General features: G+C 37.4%; 1 protein-coding gene across 29 annotated transcripts in view; it reads right to left on the bottom strand.

Moving 5' to 3' along the window:
- MBNL1 (muscleblind like splicing regulator 1) overlaps positions 1-22,433 on the bottom strand; it is a 276,473-nt gene that overhangs the window by 144,897 nt on the left and 109,143 nt on the right. For 2 of the 29 annotated variants that reach the window (XM_007502360.3, XM_007502359.3), the window contains 2 exons: positions 2,591-2,700; positions 1,865-1,982 (listed from right to left, as the gene is read on the bottom strand). The exons of 19 other annotated variants lie outside the window; for them this stretch is intronic. In XM_007502360.3, the coding sequence (XP_007502422.1) occupies positions 1,865-1,870 (6 nt within the window). In that variant the 5' untranslated portion in view covers positions 1,871-1,982; positions 2,591-2,700. Of the gene's footprint in view, positions 1-1,864; positions 20,974-22,433 lie in introns of those variants that run through there. 8 more of the 29 variants (XM_056807907.1, XM_056807906.1, XM_056807911.1 and 5 more) reach the window with 6 other exon arrangements.

The raw sequence follows: 22,433 nt of genomic DNA, 5'->3' as shown, positions 1-22,433 counted from the left end.
TCTAAATTAGATATAAAAATGAAAGGTATTGTAGCTGATTCTTACTTGTATGGTACTTTGGATGAGAAAAGAACTAGCTTTTCAGTATTAGTGAGCTTTTTTATTTTAAACCAAATGCAACTCTAAGTTTGTAACTTTGCTCTCACAAAGGACATTTTAATGAGCAAATTATAATGAGCAACAGAGAGAATATTACTTGGTGATAAAGAAGATGTTAATTACCCAATCACCCAATACACTTGGCATCTGAAATCTCCTCTCTACTAAAAAAAAATGGCTTCCTTCGACTTCCCAAAGAGAGCAATCTGGTACACCCATATGATCAATGCACTCCAATTAAATTAATTCAAAGAAGGTTGACATACATGAAGAAGTACTAAGTGAAAATCACATGACAACAAATACCGTCCTGATTCTTCAACAATTTCCAAAAATCACCCTTAAAAATAGAAACTAAATACTGTACTGTAGGGCAAGTATTTTTGACCAATGACAAGGCCAGCTAATCAATACCTCCTGCCAGCAATACATAGAGGAATTGTCGACATCTAAAGGTTCTCTGGTTGGGGTTTTATTTCGGAGCAATTTATGAGGCCATGGGGAGCAAGAGGTCTCTCTGAATAGCTACTCTGATCAATTGGCATCTTAGTAAAATGACATCAAACTTCTGTTAGACTAGCTTTCAGCCTATGAATCTCAATGGCTACCTCTTGTATCTGCCCACGGACGGGCTAAATATTGGAATGAATTGTCCTTGGTATGACTGGACAGAGTGAAAACATTCATGAATTTCCAGCTCATATACTACATATATAAAGGGATTGTTTCATTCTTTGATTGAGAGCACAGTTCCTGGCACAGAATAAGAGATTATTCAACGCTGGTTGATGACTTGGCCCAAAAGTACTATTTTTTGAATTCTTGCAGAAATCACAGAATGCTAGAGGCAGAAGAGATCTTCTGAGATCATTACCGTACAGATTTGTTAACTAAAGCAGGAGAGCTTAAGAGGGAACATAAAGTAGAGGCAAGGACAAAGGGGTTACAAACAAGAAACTTCAACTCCCAGCTGTTATTCAAAAAATTCAGCAAACTTAGACAAATTGCCTTGCTCCAGGCCCCAAGTTTTGTATCTAAAAGGCGATCCTGAAGATTTCTACTAGATTTAAATCTTTTGAGGCTTCCAACATGGATATTCCATGATTTCGTAAGCATGGAGCAAATTAACCAATAAGACCAAACCAAAAAAAAAAAAATAACCCAATAGCTCCAATTAGTAGTTATATAAGCTATCTGAAAGATGGATAATAAACAGAAATACATTAGTCATTTAAATGAACCATTCAAAAACACCTCATCCATTCACTCTGAGAACTCTTTTTCAGGTCAAAACAACCAACTGTATCCATTGATTCTCTGGAGGGGAGAAGGCCAATTTCCTAGATTTATTCCATTAAAATGACATAATTTATTATATGGGAAAAGAGAAAAACCTCTTTCTATTTTTTGTCACCCAAAGAATTTTCATTATAAGAAACCAAGATAGTTTTCCTTTTCTCTCTGAACCAGATGAATAAAAAAATGGAGAGATGCAACAATCGCTTACAAGTATAACGGGGCACTTAGCATCTTTCATTCCTGGCCTCCGGAAACATTCAGACCATGAGCTACGCAGGATATATCGATTCATGGATTGTTTATTTGCATAGTAGAGGTGGGGACCAATTTACTAAAATTGCCTTTCGTACTCTAAGGCTGGATGTCATGGGTTCTTTTTTGGTACCTTTAGAGCCACCACCTGAGCGTCCTGACCCATCCACATATTATCATACTGACTCCCCAACCATTGGCCTGATTCACTCACCAGCATCCTTTAGCCACCTCCATGCTGGATCTTCAAGATATAAGATACGGCTTCCTCTCGCCAGGGTGCCATGTAAAGGATCCAAAAGGTGCCCCTGAACCCATCTGCTGAGTGGCTGCTGCAGCACCAAGAGTAAAGGGATATGCCAGGTCAGCCACTTTCCCTTGGCCAGCAAAATGAGAAGCAGCAGTAGCAGCAGCAATAGCTGGAGCAGACCGTTGAGACCCACCTCCTTGCAGGATGCTAGCCAAAGCAATCTTGTTTACCTAGAGACACTGTACATGTTCCCTCGTACTATTTCCTAAAATACTCCCAAACAGGTGCTTCCCTTTCCCTGATCATGCTGGAAATCTGCTCCCACGTTAATCTGATAGGTATGTTACTATAAAAATACACTGTTATGATGAAAAGTCTGAGCATGAGTTTCAGTCATTTGAAGGAAAGAGCAAGGAGAACGTCTTTTTTTGTTTTTTTGTTTTTGTTTTTGTTTTCCCCAGCATGCAAGTGGAAAGACCTGTAATTTCCTATTACTGGAAGAAAGAAGAGGCACTTTACAATGAGGCATCTGTGATAACACACCCATTGTTTGTACCACTTTTCTCAGGGTTCTATGACTACTACAGCTGTCTGGCAAAGAAGCACTTGAAAGAATGTTCAATTTTTTGCAATCTTTTTGACGCTCCTGGGAGATAGGTTAGCGGCAAGCATCAGAAACTTTGATCTTACTTGAGGACAGAGACTGGGCAAAGATTCCTTCTCTCCTACATTTTGCTGCCTCTGTCATGTTTTCCATTTAAAACTTCTTTTATCCATGGAGCACTGAATTCATTGGGCAGCTAGAATGTGGCGGGAAAACAGAGGAAAACGTAATGTTTTTTTAAGAAGACATTTTCTTGACTCACGACATGACATCATTTATTTCCCCAAAATGGCAAGCACATTTGTTCCAAAAAGCTCCAGAGAAGATTAAGCCTAAACCAACAAAACGAAAAAAGGGGAATGGAGACAAATAAAGATAATCACTTCTCCATTCAAGAGGTTATTAAGGAAAGAACATAAATACCAAGGAATCTATTGTCTCCCCAGTGGAGCAGTAGAATTGTTCATTAGCAAGAAGGAGAAGGTTAGGCCCACCTACTTTGAGTATAATGTATTTCTACGCAACATTCTTCGCCTTATTCACCTCCCACTTTCAATATTAATTTGCATCATTACCTTGTTCTTCATAGATCTCAGTTTGCTTTGCCGAGGATTGCCTAAATGATGAATGGCTTACATTAATCAGAGTTTAAATCTGCTAAAAGCATTCAAAGAATCTCTCTCTCTCCTTTCTTTTTGGGGGGAGGGATTGGAAATCTGGTTGTAAACAAAGGGGTTGAGGCATGTCTTTGGTCTCCAAGGAAGGATGTGACATCCCATCACCACCCCCTTCCAACTTTGAAAAAAAGAAAACTTGTTGAAGCTTGATTGCATAAAGCAATGCCCAAGGCTACAGCCCTAATGCAATGATTTGTGCAACTCTGCTGACTTGCTTAATGACTGAATAAATGGAAAGTATTATGTGATCCTTAACTTCTGAGTGTTCTGGGCCAATTTCAAAGACTAGGTGATTTCAGAGAAGGTGTCAGGGACTTTCCTCATCTGGGAGTCCACTCTCCCCATGGAATTGCAAGTCCAGACTCCATCCCTATTCCTTTATGATCATTAAATCCAAAAAACATGAAGCAATGTTAGCACTCAGGTTACTTCAACTGTCTGCATCGCCTTCAGTAGTAATTAGATATTCGATTCCTCATCCAGGGGTCTCTGCTGGCCATTCATACTTTAGACCCAAAGGAAGCCCCCAGTAGCCCTGCATTTGGATCTTATTACTACATTTGCTAAGGAAATTCAAGGCAATAGATAGCTGAACATCCTATTTTCAGAAGGCCCATGAAACAAAACAATAGTAGACCATTTAGGATCTCATAAATGCTGTTAATAGAAGACTATGCTGATGTGTACATTTACTATAGAATCAGACATGGGTTTCTTTCAAGTCCTCTAATAATAACAATGATACTAATTCTAACATCAACTTAGAAAGATATTTTTCATAAAAACTTTTTATTATTATTGTCCCCATTTTATTGATGGATAAACAAAGGCTAAGAATAATTAAGTGAATTGCCCTGCCAGGTTTGCAGTCAAATAAGTCTGAAGTGGGATTTGAATTCAGGTTTTTTGTTGAGTCTATACTGTCAACTACATCATCTAGCAATTTTTTTAGGCTTAGAAGGGAGTTCTATATAGCCCAGGAGAACTGCATGATATGCATCTAGATTGAGATACTTGGGGGATGAAGGAATCGATTTAGAGACACTGGTGTCCTCCTACAGACTCTCCCGGTTTTGTTTTGCTTTTTCCAAGTTACCAAAGACAAAAGTAAGTCCATCAAAGACCAGTTTAGCAAAGCTCCAAGTCATCTGGATAATGACAAAATCTCCACACGTCTTCCATGTGGAGTCTAACCTTCTGGAATAATTGTGAGTTTTCTCTAATTTCTCCACAAACCCCGGAAGCCTGGAGGTCCAATAGCTGAATCTAAGTTCATGGCACTAGGAAGAGCTCTCTTATGATCTTGGAATAGCAGTAAGAAACATAGAATATAATTCCCATTAATTTTATGAAAAGAAGAGGATAGACATTGTATTGCAGGAGTTCTGGGTAAAATCACATGCCTGGGATTTGAAGAATGATCAAAGATTTACAGAAGGCTTTATCTCATTTGAAACTCAAAGATAATCTAAAATACAGGTTACTTTTGGTATTATTACTCCAATTAAGCAATAACCAAATTTGCTCAAGGGATACTTGGAGAAGCAGAGATATTGATTGCTTTTTCCATCACCACAAAGCTCATGAGGGAGGTATGATTCAGACAAAGGACAACACTGATTCCAAAGCCAATATCCTATCCATGAGTACCTGCCTTTTCTTCTACCTCTTTACATTTCTTTTATGAAGTTGTTATAATACATGTAAGGGAGGAATTAATGGAGGTGCAATGGAAAAAAAAACCCTCAAGATTCCAGTCAGAGAACAGAAGGGGGATGGGTGCTTCTTCAGTGGAGAGCGGGAGGAAGGAGGCAAACCTCCCAAGCTGGGAAGAAGCTGGATCTCTCTGGGAATCAACAGCTTTCCCTGTGAACTCCTGGACAGCTCTTCCCCACTCTCAACAACAGCACAGAGTCATCTGTGAATACAATAGACAGGGAATTTGAAAGGAAGCTGTCTATAGAGAAATATGCTGTCAAGATCGCCTTCTACATTTCTACCTGACCAGGAGAACATTCAGTTCTCCTGGACTCCTGAATGAAAAGTGAGTTAGCTGAGGAATAGGGATCAACCAGCAGCTGACAGGAAGACGGTTCAAGGTACTCTCAGCACCCAAGAACTTGAGGGGGCAGTCTGCCAGAAGGGAAAAGTTTTAGGGTTTCCTGCTCCACTACTTTCCTTGCCTGATACCCTTAACTCTCCTTCCCTGTGTTAACCCAAATAAATTCTTTACTACTTTAGAATTAGGTCTGGCTGGTTTCTGACACTAGAAAAGGGGACAGAATATTTGGGGAGAATCACATCTCTCCCCAAAAAGGGAAAGTTAGCTCAGGATCTTAGTGATCCAAAATGCCTAACCCGAGGAACAACATCTCTCCTTGAGAGTGGGGTGAGCCCAGGTTTCTAGAAGCAAGTGACAGCAGGTGTCCCTAAGGAGACTAGAAGCAGAAGAATTCATCCTGCCTCAGAACAATAACTGGGACCAAAGGGGAGGCAGTGGGTCATCTTAACAAAGCTAATCTCTCCAGTTCTTGTCTTCCATCTCCCAAAACTATCCTCTGAGGAGACATATTCCCTCAATCAGGGGTACAAGACTTGCTACCTCTCTCCCAGAAAAAGAGAGGGGGAGAATATCTTCACCCTTTCTCCCCATTTCCCTCTCTACTTCCATTGCCCCTGTTCCCCTTCTAATCCTTCTATTATATACACTTGACATAGGAATCAACAGAAAGGCCAACAGACCTGAATTTCCAATCCAAATACAGTAAGAAAAACATATTTTACTTGCTAAAGGATGGAGTAAGGGTGATCACAACCCATTTGCATCCAGTAATCCAAGTTCATAAAAAGAAAAGATTTCATTCCTCTGCCTTTCTCCTATACCTATGGGCTTCTGGTTTTAATAGCATGATGCATCGATAACTGAACAACGTTCTAGCCAACTCATTTTGATAAGAGGACATCATTCCCGGGACACTGTAAAAGCCCTCCCAGTGGAGCCCAAAAGAAGAGCTAGACAATAGCAAGGACTCTCTCTGCCTAAAAGGCATTTTACCAATGATCCTTGAATATAGCCAAGAAGAGCCATTCTAGCTAGGAGAATCTCTATAGATCTAACATTCCTCAATGGGAAAGTCTTCACTGACATGTCCAGTTCATTGTTCTCAAGGTATCTGGCAACTAACTGGCTATGCTCAAGGTTAATGTACAATGTGGAAGGATGGGACAACTGTGTGCCTCAGTGGATAGAGCACTGGACCTGAAGTCAGGAAGTTTCATCTCTCTCAGATTGAATCCAGTCTCAGATACTAACTATGGCATCCTGGACAAGTCACTTATTAAACCTGCTGACCTCAGTTTCCTCATCTGTAACATGGGCAGGAGAAGGAAATGGCAAACTACTTCAGGAACTTTTCTGAGAAAACCCCAGATGAGGAAACAAAGAGTAGAACACAACAGAAACAACTAAATAACAATATGATGGGAAGAGCAGGGACTCTGACTTCAAGGACACCAAATTGGACCACATATATTTGGAAGACCTGTGAGATGTTGGGCAAATCACAACCTCCTTGGACTCAATGACTCAAGACTTGGTCTAGATAGATAAATAGCCTGATAGTTAGATGAACAGATGGTAGGACAAGATGCATAGATAGTAGGAATTACAAGACAGACTTCATGATAGGACTAGATAGATAGATATGATAGGTTGAAATAAGTGGAGAGAGACAGAGAGACAGACAGAAAGGCAGGCAAATACAGTGAGACAAAGACAAAGGAGACAGAGAAGAAGACAGAGAAGGAGAATTAGAGACAGAGAGAAAAAGAGAAAGAGAGAAAGGTATTTATTGGGGGTTCACTATGTGCTCTTTGAGTCAGGCCCAGTGATAAGTGAAGAACATTCAAATGGAAGCAAGCAAGACAGTCCCTGTCCTCTGGAGCCTACATTCTAATAGAAGATGACAACATATCAAAGGATCTGGGAAGGGAAAGGATGTGAGCAAGCAGCCTAATAGAGTGGAGATGACTAGAAAATGAGGTGGAGCTCTAGATCCACAAAAGATAAGGTGAACTGTCACCAATCTGTTGGCTTCTGAAGTTCTTACCAGCCCTATAACTATGATCCTAGTAATTGTTCCCAGTTGTTTGCCTGACTCACACCACATCCGAACTGGTGACCTGAAAGTAAAAGGCCCTAAAGGCTTATTATAAATTGATGAGTCATTCAAGATTCATAACTTGATATTTTCAAATAAAAAACTGAGTGTGAAAGTAACTTGATAAACAATTCTTTCCAAAACAAAAAACATTGGAGGCAATAAATTACTTTCTAGTTGGGGAGAAAATAAAACATTAATATCCAAACAAACTCCAGAGACAAGAGATCTTGGTAATCACTTCTTTAGAAAGTACAAATGAGCTTCTGAAAATGGAATGTCTTCACATTGGAGATCATCTGGGGATACAAAGCTTACTTTAGACACACAACCAAACTGACCATCCTAAAGGCCAGGGACAAGCCAAAACATTCTCATATGGGGCCATTTTGAATCTTTAATGAAACAGAAAGGGTAGCAAATTATAGTCAAGCAAGAGCAAGACTTAAGATTCCTAAAGAAAAGCTGTTTTCTTTTTTATTTTACATTTTAATATTTGGAATTTCTAACAAATCAATTCAAGTTAGTTCATTTTACAAGAAATGCAGTATTTCATATAAGTATATAGATATACAAATGTTAAGTATGTATATATGGATACACATGTATATGTACACATATGTGATAAATAGACTCATTAAATATATGTATACATACATATACATTTATAAACATGTATGCATATATACATATATTAAAATTGTTTTATATACCTATATTTATATTTGTACTTCACAACTTTTTCTCCTATAGCAAAATTATTTGATTGAATGTTGAGAGTTCTTTTCCCTCTTACTCTGAAGGGACAACTTTCATGCATACAACTAGCTGTTTTAAAAGTGTGTACCAGGGAAGAACTATCTCCTGCTCATTAATTCTGTTAGAGATATAATCAGAGTTTCATATGTCTTCATTTTTTTTAACATGGCAAAGTGCAATCAAGAGCGTCCATCTCTGGAACTCCTCAAATATGGCGGGTCAGAGGAAGGAGCACTCTATGTGGAAGTCAACAAACTGAGTTTCTAGTCCAAAAACTCTATGAACCAGAGTAAGTCACTGACCTCCTTCTCTGGCTCTCAGTTTCTCCATCTCCAAAATGAGACATGGGCATTTACAAACAATAAAGTCCTACAGCTCTATATCTCTGATGATGGTCTGTGATGGTGACCAATAGCTGGTATATATGACTTCTGCAATATGGAAAACTTTTCATATAAAAGTGCCTTCCACAAAGGCAGATAAGAAACGTTTCTGCCATTTATAATCTTAGAGAATGACCTGTGACATTCAAGGATTAATGACTGAGCCAAGGTCACACAAAGCCAGTATGGGTCAGAAACAAGACTTGAACTGAGCCGTCTCCCTATGACACCCTTTTGCCTCCTCTAATTCCACATACTATGTGTCAAATCATACAGGGCATATATTTTTAACTTCATAAAAATCCCCAATAACTTCCCCCAGAAAAATAAAATAAAACAAAGACATGAGGGGAAAAGATAAAAAATGTAATTCAATTAGTATTAGCCTGAATAGTTAATTATTTTCCTCTTAAAGATTTCTATAAATTACCAAGAGGAAAAACTATGATATTGTAGAAATACTCATGAAAATTCGAGTGGGAGTGGAGGGGGTGGTGGGGAGGAAGATGTAACACTCTCTGTAGTGCTGAGGAAAATATATGATTCATCATTTTCAATCCCAACATGCTTCACTGTTTCATGGTACATCACACCTACTTCAAGATATTTGAGTCAATAACTTTACTTTTCAATACATAAAAATGGTTGAAGATTTAACTTGTTTTGAGGGAAATGCTTTTCCATTTTCCACATTTTAACAGGTTTGACTCAAGCCAAGCACGTCCATCCTTTATTTTTTCAGCCTCTTCTGAATCCACACTGACAGGCTTCCTCTAGTTTTCTTTCTGTCTCTTCCTTCCATAAACTTTCTATTTTGCTGTTTCATCTGGACAGTCATATTCTGTTTTTAGCCCTGTGCAGTTCGCCCTATTAGCTCATCTCTTTCTTTCCGCACTCACACTTCCAATTCCACATTCCTGTTTTAAATACTTCTTCCTTTTTTTTTTTTTTGGTTTCTTGTCTTCCAGAAGTGACTAATCTTCCTGTTATTCCACTAAGTCAGTTTTTCCCCTGATGTTCTTTGGGGGTTGAGTAACATTGACTTTTCAGCATCTTCTTGAGGAATTTTCCTTCCATCTCATTCATTTCTGTTACTTTTTTTCTATTTTCAGCAATCTAAAAAAGCCTGTGTTTATTTGCAGACTTTTTTGGGTTCAATTCCTGTATTCTTAAGAGAGTACAATCATGCCAAGTCAAAATGCCATGCCTTGTTTCCACTGGAACAATATAAGTGTGCATTTGTTGCCTGACAAATCAAGTTGGGCCTAAAACGTGGGGCTGCTAGATACGTCATGTATAAGAACTCAGCATTCCCATTCCCCGATGAAGAGTTCAGTTATAGATGAAAATAGGTCTTGATTCAGGTCTCCAATTTTATATTATGAAATGCCCTTTCAATTGACCTCTTGGACTATTACACAATTCATATATAGGGACAAACAAAAATTTTTTCAATATAATTATCAACTTTTTCCAAGCATATTCTCTGTTTTCAAATTTTACGTTCAAATCTCTCTTGATATGAACCCAGTGAGCATTTTCAATTTCTTGGACATGGGAGATGAGAAAGACTATAAATAGCTCAAATATTTTTAAGTTGGAAAAATGAAAAGAATGATATTTATTTTTTCTGTAATATGCATCATGAACATGCAAAGCAATGAGATAATCATTTAAATCATCACCCATGTTTCTATAATAACTTTCTAGGGAAGAACTCAAAATTCATTCATATCCATTATCTACCAAAGTATTTTAGAAAAAGGAAAATCATGAAGTAGTTCAGCCACTTACAAATACATGGCAAACTCTAGAGATATTGGGTGGAAGGGTCACTGGAAAGTTATAAAATTCAAAACTTTTCCAAGGAAAAAACAGAAAAATATGAATGTTGAGAATGAGTCTTCACTTGTCAATTTCCTTTTTAAAGATACCCTGTCACCTTTCATGAAAGTAAAATGATTTCAGATTATTAACTTTCACTAAAATAAGACATGATACCAATGAGGGGATCAGGGGCATTTTTAGAAGAGACTGGGTGAGAGGGAGGGCTTCCCTCATTATCCTCTCTTCCTCTTAATTCTTCTAAGGAAAAAAGAACTTCCTCTTTTGCTACAAATTATGCCAGAGATGTATTATTATGCCTTTCTGGTAGTATGCTATGAAGAGTCTTGGATTGGGAGAAAGAGAGCATAATCTTAAATATACAACTGTATGATTTCAGGAAAAGTATTTATCGTTTCTGAACCTCAGTTAGATCTCTTTCAAAATACTATAATTTTATTAGGGAAAAGAAGGGTTTGGGTACGGGGCTGAGGACAGCAGATAGAGATGACATTTTTTAAGTGATATGTGGGAGTAAAATCAAGGCTTGTGAAAAAACAAAATAAAAGGTGTCCATTGTATTAATGCAAAAGATAATAACATACTGGACAAATAATTAATCTGTATCGGTATGACAATTTTTTGTTCATTCAATGTTTTCTCTGAAAGATTGAAATTTTACATGCCATAGAATGATAGATTTTACATGTGGGAGGAACATTAGAAGTCATTTTGTCCAACCTCTTAATTTTATTGATAGGTAAACTGAGGCCAAGAGATGTAGCAGAGGGAAGATGATATCTATATTCATGTATATGAAAGACTATAATTTACAAGAGGAAATATACTTGGTCTTCTTTGCCTCAGAAGGTAGAACTTGGATTTATAGTTTACGAAGGAGATAATTTAGGTTTAATATAAGGAAAAACTTTTTTAACAATAGAGTTGTCCAAAATGTATAGTCTGCCTCAGAAAAGTTTGCTCTCCCTAGAGATTGTCTGGTAAAAGCTGAACAGCTACTTCTCAGACATGCCTTTTCAAGGATAGGATGGTCACTGAAAACCCTTTCCAAACTCGAAAATCCTAGGCAGTTCTGTGATGGAGAGAGACTAGTTGGAGGTCACAGTACAAATAAATAATAGGGTCAGGATGGCAGCTCACATCCTCTGACTCCAAATCAAACATTTTCAACTATACCGTGGAAAGAAATCAGAAGGAAAACATCTAGTGAATTTGTAATATTGGAGGCAAAGATGCTCATCCCATTCTGAGATGGCCTCCTAACCTGGGTGTCACAGGTCAAGTACTAGAAAGAATCTCCTAGTTGAGCAACTAGGATAATCACTCTCCAAATGGAGGAATCTCTTAAAACACCCTGCAGAGATAATCAGCAGCATTGATCTGAACACATCTTTGGACAAGGAAGTCATTATTGTCCTACTAGAATTTGGGGAGAGAAGCTTTTTCCTAATCAATTCTTCTCCCTTTGTTCCTGCCTCTTCTTTAACTGTTTGGATGTCATCACATAGTACTTTATTATATCTGTCAATAAAGCAATGGACAGCTGTATAATCTTAGACATTGATCCTTTCCTGTGTAAATCTAGTCTCCTCAATTTGGAATAAGAACCTTATGACCATACCTAGAATGTACTTCATCCCTATGTCCACCCATGATTCTAAAACAGTCTTTAAAGCTCAGCCCCTATTGCATTTCTTCCCAGAAGCCTTCCCTCATCCCTCTGGATCTCGATTGATGACTTTGCACATAATTTTGTTTTATATCCCTTTAGTAAATTTTTCACTTGTTATTTTTTAATTACTATTATCGATGAAAACTTATTTGTTCTTCCTAGCTGAGGAAAACGGGGATCTGTTTTCTAAATTTACTATTTTCCTAAGCACTTAACAATACCAGGATGGAGTATAGGGGCATACATACATGAGACACTTAATGATGTTGCTAGAATTGAAGGGTACTGAAGTGACAAAAGGGTTGAAGAAACAGTTGCAAGCTAATAATTACAAAACAGAATATTCTCTTTTGGCATGGCCCATGGTGTCAATTCAAGAGTGGCATTCTTTCTTTTCTTTTTACTACTAATAAACCTTCATTAGAAAAGTGACATGATGCAAGGCATATTTTTTTAATTGGCCACCTGAAGTCCTCATGTGCCAACCCTCAGAAATCACTCTCCTCTCTGAATCCTGTTAAAACTAAATTGATCTATTCACAGGACTAAGTCCACACTTTTAATGACTTTATACATAATTTTACACATACTGTGATTAGAGAGTTTTATTCTTGTTGTAGCCCACTCGTGGAATGGAAGCTCCTTGAGGACAATAACTGATTTTTATGTTGTTTTTATATCCTCAGCAGGGAAGGATCCCAATCCCAAGCACCTCATAGGGGCTTTATCACAACTTATTAAAGAGCATTGTTTTAGTTATTTCTTGGCTCTCACTGTTGGCTAAAAATATGGCTTACTTTGGTCCAAGAGTGAATCTCATTAATGATATTTTTCCAAAAGAAAGAATAACCTATTAGAAAAGGGTACACTTTTGAATTGAGTTTCCAGGCATATGTGATGGGGGGGGGGAGATAGTGATAACTGCCCAACAAATGAGTCTGTGTTTTCTGCTACCACCCTAACTGGCAAACACAAATGGACAAAGAAGTTTCAATCGGGTGTGACTGCTTCTTTTCTTCAGATATCTAAAGTCACTATTTCCTAATTTACAGGATTTGGGTGACCATGAAATATAACTCTTAATCTCATAGTAAAACAATGCAGAATGGTACAAAAAAAAATCATGAAGGGCTACTTGGTGGGGATGCTTAAAGGCTTCTGGGATTTTCCCTTCAGTGAGGCTCATTGATCAAAATGATAATAACTATGACTGTGGGCCTGAGGGGAGTTCACCCAGGCAGCAATTTCTCCATGATTATTGCTAAATCCCTCTCTTCCTTGGAAATCCATTTCATCCTTAACAAAGCATGAACATTTTAAAGGAACGCAATAGCCCGGTTTCCTCTACGAGCAGAAGGCTGTTACAAACAGTTAGCAGATATCATTCAGGATGGCTCATTGAGCAGTGATTCTTAGTGCTGAAGTGAGTGGCAGAGACTTTATTACCAGCTCTCTAATTACTGCAGCACAAGACGAGGTTCAATCCTCCCTGAAGATGATCCTATCCAAAGTGGATAACAGTGTTATCCCTACTAGCTACTGACTTATTCATGCCCCTTGTACTAACTATGTGATGAGAGTAGGTGGTATTTTACATAATTGAAAGAGTTTCTTTTCCAGATCTCTTATTAGGCAATTTTTAAAAAATGTGATGGCAAGACTTTAGGTTGTATTTATTTTAGCAACTTCAGAAGCAATTCCATTTAGGGAAACAAAACTCAGATTGCAACCGAATTCAAAATATGCTGAGATTTAAGAAATTAAACCGTGATGAGAAAGGGTGGGGGATGGGGAAATTCCCTACAAAGAGCTCAAGTTCTTCTTGTTTTTCTAGTGGTTATTACTGTGCTCACAATAACAGAAACCATCACTGCAGCTTTTGTCCACCTCCCAAGAGCTTACCTTTCATAACAAACACCAAATGCTAATTAGTATCCCTCTGCCTATTCTCAGTGAAATCCCCCCAAAACACTGTTATCTAGTAGTATTATCTTGTTTTATGATACTCTCAAAAAACAAGGGCTCCTTTCAGTGAAAGGCAGCTGATTCTTCAATAAAATGTCTGAACTGGGCACAGAATAACTAACCTGGTCTAATAGATGTGAACCATGTCACTGGGACCTTCGCCTTGTTGTTCTGTCATGTGGCATTGAGGGTTCACTGCCATCAATCAGTTTCACATGGGCTGCCCTCAGAATCTAATTCACACACACTATAGTGCGAAAAAGACGTCAGTGCTTCAGAGGCATAATGTCAGAAAGGCCAGCATGGTGTCAGAGGAGTTTAACTAAACTGGCCGGATCTTAAAAGCAGAGTGTTATTGAGACACTGAAGTTATGAGCTGGGGTTAACTCTGGCCCCGGACACAGAGCAGCTATGTGATTATAGGCAAGCCCCTTAACTTTGCAACATCCTGAGACGAGCCTCAAAGACAAAGATGATTTTTTGCATGTGATATCTTGCTATTTCATTATAATTTTTGAACAGTTCCTTCTGTCTACCCGATGACATATCTCTTCTAACAAAAGAAAATGAGGGGCCAGCTGCGTGGCTCAGTGGATTGAAAGCCAGGCCTAGAGACAGGATGTCCTGAATTCAAATCTTGCCTCAGACATTTCCCAACTGTGTGACCCTGGGCAAGTCACTTGACGCCCATCGTCTAGCCCTTACCACTCTTCTGCCTTGGAACCAATACTTAGTATTGACTCCAAGACAGAAGGTAGGGGTTTAAAAAAAAAAAACAAAAACACACGTATGTGCTGCCCTGGACTATCAGATTGAGGAAATAAATTACAGTGCAAATACTATACCAGTGTTCAGTTAGCTAGGAATTAGTGAGATTTAGTGGTCAATCAATAGAGTGGGAAGCAAGGGACTTTTGACACTACCTTTCTGCATGACTTTGGGTAAGCCACTTCTGTCTAGGTATCAGAATCCTACTCTGTAAATTCCAACTCTGCAAGAACTAGAAAAGGACTTAGAAATTAGTGCAACACCCTCAGATTAGAGCTGAGGAAACTGAGGCACAGAAAGAGGTTAAGTGTCTTTCCCAGGAGAAAATAATTATTAAATGTCCAAGGCAGGACTAGAACCCAGGCCTTTATGACTCCAAGTGCAATAGTCTGGTAGCTAAACTCTGTTCCTATGCAGCCAATGGAGCCAGACAATTTCTTAGCCCTTCAGGCTCAGTGATCATGAGTCTAGCAGTTCACCATATTTTTCATAACATTTTCAGAGTTCTGCAATCTCTTAATATTCTTTTGGACCAGCTAAAAGATGTCAATGTTTTGACAGCCCTTGTTGAAAGGGAGAGCAGATATCTGTGCATCTACATCAGATGGTTTAGTGCTTTTCCTAAACCAACTAGAGAAAAACAATAAAAGACTATCAAAGAAAGAGAGCTAGAGATAATGAGTTAAAGCCTGGTTTTATGTAGACTGATCATGAAATTCAGTCAGGCCATTCCATCAAATACTCATAATTAATTAGGTTAAAAAAGAAGTAGAACCTATTACACCATAGACTCCTATAATTTTGTTATTAAAAAATAGATCTTAATGGGTAAATTAAAGGAGATTTAAAGGATCTCAGAGATGATCAGGACCATTTCTCTTACCTTTCATTGAAGAAAATATGTCTCAAAATTAAAACAACAATGAGTGATTTTACGATAATTTCATTGGACATCCTTAGGCTTGAGTTTCTTTGGAGGGCATTGAATAGGAAGATCTCTGATCTTCCATATCCTGGTGACTAAGACTATAATTCAAGAAAATGCTACTGGCTAACCCGGAAACCGATGAAAATTTCCATCTCTTAAAAACATGAACAAGAGTCCCCTTGGACTCCATTAAAATTAAAAAAAAAAAACCTCTTACTTTCCTATAATGTTGGTTCCAAAGCAGAAGAGCAGAAATGAGAAAACAATCTTATTACCATCACTCAATAGAAGAAATAGAATTAGACATATAAATCACAAAAAAATCACAATTGGAAGATGCTTTAGATATAATCTAGTATAATCGTTATATGAACAGGAATCTTCCTACTCTACAATATGTCTAAAAAACTGATTTATTTGAACTTAACTTTATTTCTTATTTATTTTATTTCATCTAAACTTCCAATGAAAGAGTTGCATATCACCAGAAACAATTAGTACTTGTGGAAAATTTCAAATTTTAGTAAGTTTTCCTTCTACCAGGCAAATTTCTGCCTCCCTGTGATTGCAACCTCCAGATTTCTAAATTGTCCTGTGAAGCCAACCAAGAATACATGTGATAAAATGAAGTTCTTGCAACACGTAAAGGCAAGAAACACACTTCCTTGACCCTAAGCATGCTAGATGATAAATCTAGCACTATCCATAGCTCCATCCTAGTTTAACTCCTGAAAATGTTTTTCAATTTGATGATGTCTTTCCCAAAACATGACACTTGAAATTCAAAAAATGCATATATGTATATTTGAATGGATGGGGAGAGATCAAAGCATCTGTGACCACTCCCATGTGAATGCAGCCTAAAATCATGTCTATTTTATAAATAATAAGGAAAATGGATGTCATTTTTAAGGATTTTAAAGGCCATCCACACATTATCTAGACTTAGCTGCTATATCTGACTATTAATGTCTATTGAGTTCACAGTCCACTAAACCCAGAGAGCTTTACTATCACCGTATGTCCTTCAAATTGTAGTTGTGCAAGGGCTGCTTTTAAGTGTAGGCTTCAACATTATTTCCTGTAAATGTTACCTTATTAAGTCCATCCTTTGAGTGTCTCACTAGGATGATGTTCAAAGAATGTCTCATTTCAAACATTCAATATAGATGCTGCTCTCATAGTTATGACTGGCCCAAGAGTAAGTCATTGCTTAAAAAAAAAAGAATTACAGACTATTCGTCCAAAGATCTGTGTAATGATGGTAAGCCAGTGGCCAAGGTCATCACACACTCTAAGCACTGGTTCAGGAAAAGAATAGGACCTGGTGAGCAGGGGATCCTTTCAAGCCAGTTAGAATAGACTGATGAAAACCACCAAGTGATTTTTCTTTGGTCAATCAACCAATCCCTTTTCATTCAGATTAGACTTCAAAGCACGTGTTAAAATAAAAATAACTTTTAGTTGCTCTCTGAGAAATCAGAATAAGATCACTTTCTGGGCTATCCTTGGTATCCGTTGTAATGAAAATAAGACAGAGCCTGAGAAAAAGACATCTAAAACAACGTTGCATGGAGATCCAAATGAAAGCCAGTAACCCTTGCAGAATTTCTTGCCATCTGAGGACTTTCCACATAATGGGGAGATACATGAGAATCTTGTTATAGAAGTTTACCTTTGAAGCTGGCACATCCTTTAAGAATTACTACAACTAGCCATTTCCTCCACTGAATGACTTGTTTTTGTATAAGAGAGAACCTAAGAAGACAATGTTTTTCTGCTAATACTGAGAGTGACCTCCTTAGAAGCCCTTTCCTTTGTACTGGTAACAGTCTGGAAAATTGCTTGACTCAGGCACACAGGCATCAAATACTGCAGCAAAGGTTGATTGCTAATCTTTCCTGTTTATGATAACATTAGAACCTGTTCCTGACCTCCCCAAGGAAATGTACTTCATGCTGCTGGGATGGTTTCATGGATCAATGTTTATAAATAAAAGTTTACAGGACAAAGGACAGTTCTGATGCCACTGCAGAAGATCAATTCCAAAAGTGTAGCATTTTCCTACAAGGAGTTTCCTATACCTGACCTTTAGAATTCAAAAACTAAAAGATGTAACTCGGAATTAATAAGGAAACACAGCTACTTCTTTTTCTATGTTGTGTATGATAAAAAAAACTTATTTGGAAAAAATTTATAATAAATATTTTATGAGGACAAAATTAGTTAAAATATGTAAAGGGTCCATCCAAATCCTCAAATGTAAGATGTTTTCATGTCATCCCATATCAGTCTGATAACTGGAGATTGGTCCACTACTATTACATGCAATCTTTTGATTAATCTTATTTTAAATAATTAATTTTAAAAAGTAAAATATCAAATCTGCCTCATTCAGTAGTTGTGTTTTAAGAGCTAAGCATTCCCAAGCCAATTTAATTGACAAACTAAAATATAACTCGGCATATTCTGGTCTTATACAACAGCTGGTTTCCTATAATTATGAGGCAAAGTGGAGATGTCAACAAAATAGAAGAAATGCAATAGATGGAAAAGAGCCATCTTGTTATTAATGAGCAGGAAGTTGTATCTTTAAAGTGTAAAATGTACAGAAAAACAATTTTTGCTTAAGGGGTCCTATGGGAAATGAAGGAATGAAGAAAGTGGTTCCATCGCATCTATGCATATTAATAAGAAATTACTAAGCTGATGAAAGAGTTGTTTATTTTTCTGGTAGCACTGTGAATAATTCACTCAAAGTTAGTTATATATGAGGGTCTATGATCCAGGAAGCTTCCTAGATGATGCTATCATAACCCAGGAAAAGAGGTGAATATCAAATGAACAACCACGATGAATAGATGAATATGCCCTAGCAATCAGGAAATTTAAACCAAAAAAAAATTCCTCCTTTGCAATATGGACTAGAACCTTCCAAATCACTCCATTACATTCTCAATAGGACGTTAGGAGTGGCCCTGTATAAACTGTAGACCCAATAAATATTATTGAATCGCTGGTGGAAAACAAAGGAGATTTTTCTGTGACTACCTTAATAATGAAAAGTTCTAAAAGAAGGGAATCTCTAGCAAACCACTGCCATTCCTGCTTTCTCTCATCTGTCCTTTGACTTAAACACTGAGCTGCCACATTTTCAAATTGGAATATTCCCACCAACTTTCCCTCTAATGGCTGCCATTCCATCGATCCATCTACCCAGCCTGTCCTGCCATTTTTCAGTCTTGTCATTTTTCTGTCATTATTGCCAACCATCATCCCGTTTCCAGAGCTACTTTGGCCAAAACTTGTGTATCTCAGGACACAGCACGAGTCAAACTTAATCTACCCAACTAGGAAATTTCATCCTGGTCCAGAAGCATCTTTGTTTGTAACTGTATAAGTGAAACTCTATATAGCAGTCTACTATACCTATAGATATTTTCCTTCCTGTGCTATCATCATGGGAGTATCTCACGATGCTCCATGTATTATTCTGGGAACAGTAATCAAATAAACAATGATATTGATTTTGAAAAGGAAATGCTTAAATGACTACTCTCCAGGTCCACTCATTATTCCTATGTATCATCAAAATTAAACACCTTCTCTGGTCACGGTTTACCTACATTTGTTTATCCTTCATGTCAGTGACAAAAAGTAGGAATCATTTCATTTAAAGAAAAAATTTATCCTCCAAGCATAGAAGTTTCAAAAGGCCTTAATATGTTCTTAATCTCTGTTTTTAATATAAAGAAGGAGTCCTAAAATGAATGGTGCTTAATTAAGTCACCACAGCCATGGATCATACTTTCATTACCAAGGTACCAAAGTGAAAAAGGCTTTGAGAGAAAAAATATTCAGCTTTATTTGATTTTATATGAATTTAATTCATTAAACATTTATTAAGTTCCTACTGTATACTAGACACATATTTATTAGGGATATGGAGACTAAAATGGATGTCTATCAAAAAATTAGAAATAGATAAAATTTCTGGATTATTGGATTTTTTTAAACAAATAGACTTTAAAAAATAAGTACCCTAGTATCACTAAAAGGAATTTTCTCTACTTAAGTTTTGTCAACATGTTGGAATAATCATAAAACTTTTATGATGCATGTAATTTACATTTTAAGCAACAACATTTCAACACTTTCACTTTACCACCATCATCTAATAAAATTTTATTCTGATTTATCATTCTGATTTTCTTTAAAGCACTGATATTATCACTATTGGCTAGAAAACTTTCCTTTAACTTAAAGTTATTTGTTTAACTCCCACTGTGGAGCTGATGAGAAATAAAAACTTTTCCATGGGTGGGAGCCAGGAAGACTGATGAAACACATGGTACCATTCATTAGGAGGACCTTTATACCACTAGCTCACTCTAAATATATATTTTTTTCATAGAATGTATGGATTGCTCAAAATTGTGGGAAAATGTTACCAGTTTAAAGGAAAGGCATCAATCATCTGCTCCAAAAAACACAACAAGTTCCTATTCATTAATTTTGCAAAGAGTTTAAAGAAAAGGAGAAAATAAATCTCTTTAATTCTTTAATTCCAACTTGTTACTTTCCCTCTTTTTAAATTTCACACCGTCTTCCTCTTTGAGAGCTATCTTGTTATTTTTACACATGTCTAATAACAGACAGGAAAGTAAATTGGACAACTTCAACAAGACAGGGCTTCTCAAAGAAGGGACGTTCTTCCTGATTGCCTACAGACAAGCTGAACAGGTTTCCATGCTTGGATTTTTCTGTATGAAGATGGCAAAAATCCCAGGTTCTACTCTACTGCTGCCTAAATAACAACTAAATACTTCTATCTAGGATGGACTGTCTGTATTTCTCTTGGCTGCTACCTAAAAGACAGAGAAAAATTTTACAGAACCTCGCTTCTCTGGGGTTCTTCACACCGACTCCTCTCTCTAATTACTCTGCAATACGACAAAAGATGGACATAACTAACTCAATTAAAAGGGCAAGAAGCTCAATCTATATGAACACTTGGAGCCTGCTTAATGATAAAATGATATAGCTCAGTTCTTTAAGACATATCCGATCAATACCCAGCATAAGAGAAGAGGCAATAATCAATGGCATGAACAAGAGGGAGAAAGCAGAGCTCAATTGTATCAGTGTTAGTCTGAGTGGCACCATAGATCACATTCTGAGTGCCATTAGCAAACCAAAAAGGATCTCAAAGAGAAAACAGAGAACTCAGAGAGCACAGTAAAATCAGAAATCTCTTCCTTTCCCGACTGTCTCTCTCAGTCTCTCTGTCTCTGTCTCTCTCTATTTCTCTCTCTCTCTCCCTCCCTCCCTCCCTCTCTCTCTCTCTCTCTCTCTGTCTCTGTCTCTCTGTCTCTCTGTCTCTCTGTGTCTCTCTCTGTATCTCTCTGTCTCTCTCTCTGTCTCTCTCTCTCTGTCTCTGTCTCTCTCTGTCTCTCTCTCTGTCTCTCTCTCTCTCCCCACCCCCAACCTGTGGGAGAAAACACTCCATTATTCTTTTTTCTAACAGCAGTGCATTTTCCAAAGCAGGAAGAAGACAAAGTCTTTGACCTGACCCTGAGAAAGAGACAACAGTGAGGAATCAGGCTGGGATTGTGCTTGAGCATTTCTGAGGGTAGTCAGAGAAATCTATCAGTCAGAAAGAAAAGCAATGGCAGCTAAAACATTAAGAAAAAATGGGAGAAAAACAAAGGTTACATATTTAGGAAGTAACTAGAGAAGAGACAGAGGAACATGGAAAGTCATGGACTTGGATGCTTGGTTAGGTTACTAAAGAAATATAAGACATTTTTTTAGTAAATATAAAAGCTCACACTCAAAACAAAAGATAATTAGAGAAGAAGAAATTCTTTTCAAATGAAAAACAGTCATCTGACACACAAGAATAAAGGCAATCACAAGAAAATGTTTTATATTTGACTGTCAACAAGGAAGGAGCTTTGCAGCATATGAATATTATGGTTCTGAAACATTTTTTTTTAAAAAGCTTTAACTTTTTTCTTAGTATCACACCTAAGACAGAGTGACAAGGGCTAGGCAATCTGGTGAAGTGACTTGCCCAAGGTCACATAGCTAAGAAGGGTGTGAAGTTAGGTTTGAACCCTGGTTTCCTGACTCCAGGCCTGGTAATCTATCTATTGGCTAAATAACTGCCCCACAAACATTTTTGAACCCTTACCTTCCACCTTATAATCAATACTGTGTATTGATTCCAAGACAGAAGAGTGGTAAGGGTTAGGCAGTGGGATATAAGTGACATACTCAGGGACACACAGGTAGGAAGTATCTGAGGACAGATTTGAACCCAGGACTTCCTATCTCCAGTCCTGCCACTCAATGCTTTGAGCTACCTTAACTACTCTCTGAAAACCATTTTAAATCTTTCATAAGACTTTAAAATATAAGAAGTGAAATAATAGGCATGAAGACTAGCATAAAATTTAGAACTCAATTTTGTATTGAAATTTTTAAATGGATGTTTAAGTTAAAGCCACATTTGCCTTCATGGGAAATGAAATGTGTAAAATGGTTTCTCAGGTAAGGCAAGTGGCATAAATACAAAAATAATTCAAGAAATACAATTACATAGCTTAAAAACGTATGGGGGACATGCCAATAGCTCTTTTCCTTTCAAAAATACGAGTTAAGGAAATGTCTGGATTCATCTGCTATCATAAAAATGGCTAGAAACGTTTGTCTTGGTGTTTTCCCTCCGATTTGTAAGCCTCAGCAACGGCAATATGATGCAGAAGAT

The sequence above is a fragment of the Monodelphis domestica genome, chromosome 8 (genome assembly GCF_027887165.1).
Source record: "Monodelphis domestica isolate mMonDom1 chromosome 8, mMonDom1.pri, whole genome shotgun sequence".
Taxonomy (NCBI): domain Eukaryota; kingdom Metazoa; phylum Chordata; class Mammalia; order Didelphimorphia; family Didelphidae; genus Monodelphis; species Monodelphis domestica.
Note: the sequence above shows the minus strand (reverse complement) of the source record. Positions and strands in the feature narration are given on the sequence as shown.